Source organism: Carassius gibelio, chromosome B10 (assembly GCF_023724105.1).
Source record: "Carassius gibelio isolate Cgi1373 ecotype wild population from Czech Republic chromosome B10, carGib1.2-hapl.c, whole genome shotgun sequence".
Lineage (NCBI taxonomy): Eukaryota > Metazoa > Chordata > Actinopteri > Cypriniformes > Cyprinidae > Carassius > Carassius gibelio.
The window spans coordinates 9,723,138-9,729,201 of NC_068405.1; the positions used below are offsets into that span (position 1 = coordinate 9,723,138).

Here is a 6,064-nt window from a genome sequence, read left to right on the forward strand (position 1 = left end):
TTGAAAACTATTAAACTATGCTTTTTGTCTGATAAACAATATTTTTCCTTATATCACTGCTGTACATTACTCAAGCTCGGTTAACGTTAAGACAAACACTAATAACAAATTCATAAGTTGCGTGCAATTATAATGTATGTTTATTTCGTCTGCCAAAGGAAGATAAAAAATAAAAATAAAAAAGGAAAAATACAATTACAATTATTAAATGGCAGTTTATGCTCAGTACAAAATACTGACGTTAATACTACAGTACATATCAAATGTTTGAAATCAGATGTCAGTCCCTTATGTGTATTCTGATAAGGTGGAGTACATTAGTGATGCACCAACTCAGAGGTTGGTTATGTCAACCAAAAACACTTTGATTTCTACTAAGTTAAACATTTATTCTGTCCCGAAATACAAATGGGTTAGTTCTTCTTCCTAAACCACTGAGGATCAACAACAGGACTTCTTCTTTGGTTTTTCTTGTGCATCTTCCAGTGCTTTATCATCTGAAATAACAAAACCCACATTCATTTACTCAAAACAACACTTACATAAGTGAATATTGTTGTTTTATGATTTCAGAGTGCTATCTTTACCAAGAATACATCCATCTCCAATCTGAGTGGTGCTGATTTCTGTCTCCAGGTCCTTCAGAATGGCATCTTCAAAGGCCAGAGCTGCCACGCGAAAGAAAAACTCCTGGACGTTTTCCCCTTCAACCCCATAGTTGTAACAGTTACATGTAGGATCTATCTTGTATTTTTATTAATGGACATAGCAACAACTATGAAATAGATTTATGTACTTATGTACAGAATGTACCTGTTTTTGAGGACACCGACCAGAACTCAGCGTTCATTTCTGCTGCAATCTTTATGGCATCGCTCTCTGTTCTCTGGCACTCTTCTGCAGACTTCAAATAAGGACAGCGGGGGTCTTTAATAGCTTTTACAAGTTGTATTTGTACATACAGTATGCATGCTTGTCTGTAGAGACTATTCTCACCAGGAGGTCTCTTTTTGTGCCAACTATGAAAACAAAACAGGAGTCTGGTTCATTTTCCTGCAGTGCCTCTTTTAACCACTGTCTGAGAAACAAACACAAATCATTACAATTTCAATTCCTTGACACCTTTTCAGTCTTTAGAACATTACTACAGGTTTTACTTACTGTGTGTTTTCCAGGCTCTTGATATCCGCCATGTCGAAGACAGTAATAATAACTTTTAGAGTAGAAACAGAAAGGATTATACTGGGGTTTAAACAGACTCTGATCTGGAGTATTAAATGAATAAATCACCCAAACATTCAAACAATTTCCTCAGCCACAGATCACCCAAGATGTAGATGAGTTTGTTTCTTAATGCAAACAGATTTGAAGAAATGTAGCATTACATCACGTGCTCACTAATGGGTCCTCTGGATTGAATGGGTGCCATCAGAATGAAAGTCCAAACAGCTGATAAAAACAATAATCCACAAGTAATCCACACCACTCCAGTCCATTAATTAATGTCTTGTGAAAAGCTAATAACTAATATCATGTAATTGTTTTAACTTTAAACTGCTGCCATAATAATCCAGTGAAAATGTCCATCCCATTATCCTCTCACATCAGAATCGAATCTATTGACATATCATCCTGATGGCACCCATTCACTGCAGAGGATCCACTGATGAACAGGTGATGCAATGCTACATTTCTCCAAATCTGTTTCCATTAAGAAACAAATTCTTCTACATCTTAAATGGCCCGATGATAAGTACATTTTCAGCAAATGTAAATTTTTTGGGTGAACTGTTCCTTTAAATGAGAACACGCATTTTACCTTGAGCTCCTCTGTAATATGCTGATGCGATGCATTTGAACTTTTCCTGTCCAGCAGTGTCCCATCTGCAAATATTGTAATGTGCAAAACAAATATAAAATACATAAAGATTTTAAATAAACAGACATGCTATTTAAATAATTCAGAAAAAAATACTCACATTTGAAGAGAATAGGGCAGCCCAGATATCTCAAATCTCTCAATCTCAAAGTCAACACCTATAGTAGCCTTGTAGTCTCTCTCAAACACATCTTTACAGAACCTATTATATGCAAACACATAATGGAACTTAATGTCCATGAAAAATACAGTGTGTATCATTTAAAGGGATAGTTCACCCTAAAATTAAAATGATGTTATTAATTACTCACCCTCATGTCGTTCCAAAACCATAAGTCCTTCGTTCATCTTCAGAACACAAATTAAGATATTTTTGATAAAATCCGGGAGCTTTCTGACCCTGCATAGACAGCAATGTAACTACCATGTTCAAGGCCCAGAAAGGTAGTAAGGACATCGTTAAAATAGTCCATGAGACATCAGTGGCTCAACTTTAACAAAAATATTGGATATTCAACAATTCTTCCCATAGCTTGTAAAAAACAAAATTGCTCATACATTGTAGTACTGTTGTGAATGCATAATGAGAACTGATGTGGAAGAGGAGAAATTGCTGAATAAAGTCTTCTTTGCGTACAAAAATTATCCGCATGATGTCACATGGATTATTTGAACAATATCCTTAGTACCTTTCTGGGCCTTGAACATGTTACTTCTGTTGGAGCATCAGATGTCTATTGGAGAGTCAGAAAGCTCTCAGATTTCATGAAAAAAATCTTCTTTTGTGTTCTGAAGATGAACAATGGTCTTCCGGGTTTGGAAAGACATGAGGATGAGAAACTAATGACAGAATTTAAATATTTGGGTGAACTATCCCTTTAAATAAACCTCCTGTTTACACTTTACCTGTTTATTAAACATGTCTTTCCCACATTGAGATCTCCAACCACTACTGCTTTTGACATCTTAAACCTGTCAAACCTAGAAGATAATAAGAATATGATTATATAATTAATGGACTAGTAATCTCTCTCTTTCTCTATATACACTTTAAACTTTTGACAGTAATGTACCAATATCTATAACAATTAATCTATAACAGTATAAAAAAACATATATAACATATAACATATTAATAATAAACATTAATATCATTCTTTCGAAATATTTTGAAAAATTTGAAGAAAACAAATGTAAATATATATTAATTTGTAAACCAACCCTTGCTGACGTGCTTCCCGGTCTTGGCAAGCCCTCTTGGCTCTTGTATCCCAATCATCCTTCATCTGTAAGCAGGCTTGTGGATTATAACACTACAGAATAATAGAACAGAACTAATGCATGCTGATGAACTCATCATAAACAATGTTACGTTTTGGCAATAAAGTGAGTAAGTACAGTCTACCGCAAAGCTGTATGTTCCTATACCATTTTGAAATCATTCAAAATCAAGACCAGAAAGTAAATATGACACATTTCCCCTTCATATGACCCCACTACTGAGAAAGCTAGTGCAGGAAACAGGCTTTGAAATGAGCAGAATCAGCTGCAGTCCTGTGATCCCGACGCATCCAGCTGCTCCTCTATGGATGTCACACATTCTCAATATATTAATCTGATGAGCTGGCTACAGTTTACAGAACGCTTGCTGAATGTCCTGTACAGTACCCCTTGCAAAATGAATCATACTGGATGATTTGACCTTTTCAAACACAGAATGATCGATTCCCTTAAAGTACGTGTAAATAATTGACATAATGTGAGTTTAGACTGTGTACCTTTGGAAATGTGGCTATGATCCTGTCTCTACTGACAGGAGGGTTGAAATGCATTGTCTTGTCAGCAGGTTGTCCTGGGAAACTCGCCTGTGAAGACACACAATGTCAGATCAAACATATTACCATATAAAACACATTGTATGTGTTTATTCTACATCATCAACCTGAACTAATTATACAGCACACTTTATACAGTAAGTGTATACTAGCAAAGCAATCGTAACTTTATTTGTGTTATTTTTAGACATGCTATAAATGCTGTTAAGGCATACAGAAGATTGCAGAAAATGTTTATGGTTAAAAAGGTTAATTCTCTATAAACAGAGCTGCATTTGTACATGATTGGCAACACAACATAGCGCTGTAACGGCGCAGTTAGTATTTTGTCAATTTAAAAATCCTTCAGAAACGCTTCTACTCGTCGTTTCAGCTCATTAAGGCCTGCTGAGACTGTATATAATGAATAGGTTTGGTGTACTCACGGATATTCCTGCAGTGCTGTCTAATTCCTGCCGAAGGCGAACCGACTCTCCGCATCAAAACCTACCGACATCGCCATAGCAACCTGGAGCCGGAACCCGCGGTCACGTGGTGCGGGAGCGCGCTTCATGGCTGCTGTCAATAACGTCACCTCTGTACATTTTCACAGTAAATGCTGAAACTGAAGATATTTCAAACTTATTTTGACATACAAGTTTGTGGTTCCGTCAGTTAATGTTAGTTATTGTATTAACAAACAATGAACAATACATTTATTACAGTATTTAGGCTATTAATCATTGTTATTTTTAGTTAATGCAGACACAGTCGTTCATTGTTAGTTCATGTTAATTCTCAGTGCATGAACTAATTTTAAGAAGCGCAACATTTAATTGGAATAATGTTTTAGTAAATGTTGAAATGAAAATTACTAAGATAAATGCTGTAGAAGTATTGTTCATGCTTAGTTAATGTTAAGTAAACTAAATACATTAATGATTATTGTTAAATGTTGCCAAGTTGTTGCGTTTCCCCCCTTTTAAAAAATGAAACAAGGTGACGTCTCCCACTTTGTGTGAGTGAAATGACACTACCCTGTAAAAGGTAGCAATATACACTGGAAATATTGAAAACTAACAGAAACACGTGTGGGTTTGAGTGTGGGACTGTGGCGTGTCTCACGTGTGTCACATGTTTGCTGTAGGCCTGTTTGTGTGAGCAATGTAATCTACTAGATTATACATTTTAGGCAATGTATTCAGACTAATTTTGATTACTTTTGACCTAGTTTATTTATCATATAGATTTTCAGTAGCACCCAGTTGATATACAAATACAAATAAAAAGAAAATATACTGTATTCTTTATTATCAGCAACATTTGAAGGTTTCCCAAACTGAGATTCCGGAGGAACAAGAGGAGGTTTGTGAGCTGATGAAAAGGCCATGAACTGCCGTTTTTATTATTTTGTACTTTTTTCTGATGTCCACTTATAACTTTATCAAGAGTTTTACATCACTAAACATAATTTAGGATATTTTCTGTCCTGTTTTGACCTCCCTCGTCAGAACGCTCTTGTTGAATATGCAGCATGACGAAGATGAACGAAGGTCTTACGGGTTTGGAACAACATGAGGGTGAGTAATTAATGACAGAAATCATTATTTTGTGTGTGTGTGTGTGTGTGTGTGATCTGTCTTTTTAAGCTCTGATCTGTTAGTGGTGCACTACCCTGAATGTCCGCACGGTGGCAGCAGATCTCCACTAACGGCGGGAGTGCTGTGTCATTCCAAACATGTTAGATTCTCTTCAGGGATGATGCTTCTCCTGAGGAGTTTTTCCTCAGTATCAGTATCATAATTTTTAAATAATATCAGCAGATGAGCTGCATCAGTGTCAGCAGGCCAGGCTACAGCTCTTTTAATGGGTACTAAAGGGCAAAGGTGACTAGGTTTGAATCGCTCAGTATGGCCTTAGGTTTTATTCCATTTCACATTCATCAATAATGATGGACAGTTTGGTAGTATGTGAAGCTGATTCAGTTCTAATTGGTCCCATCTGTGTCCTGGCTGTGATAGCTGTGATGTGTATTACGATGTAAGGGTTTGGTTTGATGCCGGCATCATCATCATCAAAGTATTGTATGAACTCAACTGAAGTGTACAGCTGACCACTTTGACTATTGTAATTAAAAGAGAATGCAGACTGTGCATGAACTTGTTTGTTGTTACAGAACAGATGCGGTGGAATATAGTGGTGTAATAATTCCTGCATCTGGCAGGTTCAGATGTCTTGAAACACCTTTGTGTATTTCTGGAAGGTCTCACGTGCGACATTGCAGAATTGGAGAGAGCAGTTATCTGTTTTTCTCTCACACACTTTTATATAAGTGGCAACAAATGTGAGGGAGATTACTTTATTGATAACT

General features: G+C 36.3%; 1 protein-coding gene across 1 annotated transcript; it reads right to left on the reverse strand.

Moving 5' to 3' along the window:
* Positions 1-117: 117 nt before the first annotated feature.
* On the reverse strand, positions 118-4,229 carry rab36 (RAB36, member RAS oncogene family). Its single transcript, XM_052567870.1, has 11 exons — positions 4,140-4,229; positions 3,658-3,744; positions 3,101-3,192; positions 2,786-2,860; positions 1,980-2,081; positions 1,820-1,884; positions 1,162-1,213; positions 997-1,078; positions 814-904; positions 588-704; positions 118-497 (listed from the first exon to the last, which is right to left on the reverse strand). The coding sequence occupies exons 2-11, from the start codon at positions 3,709-3,711 to the stop codon at positions 442-444; spliced, it is 786 nt and encodes a 261-aa protein (XP_052423830.1). The 5' UTR covers positions 3,712-3,744; positions 4,140-4,229; the 3' UTR covers positions 118-441.
* Positions 4,230-6,064: the final 1,835 nt, after the last annotated feature.

Coding starts and splice junctions, on each gene's coding strand:
- rab36 (XM_052567870.1), bottom strand. CDS start 3,711: ATGCATTTCAACCCTCCTGTCAGTAGAGACAGGATCATAGCCACATTT. Junction 1,214..1,819: donor ATATTACAGAGGAGCTCAAG/GTAAAATGCGTG, acceptor CTACTCTAAAAG/TTATTATTACTGTCTTCGAC. Junction 905..996: donor GCACAAAAAGAGACCTCCTG/GTGAGAATAGTC, acceptor CCTTATTTGAAG/TCTGCAGAAGAGTGCCAGAG.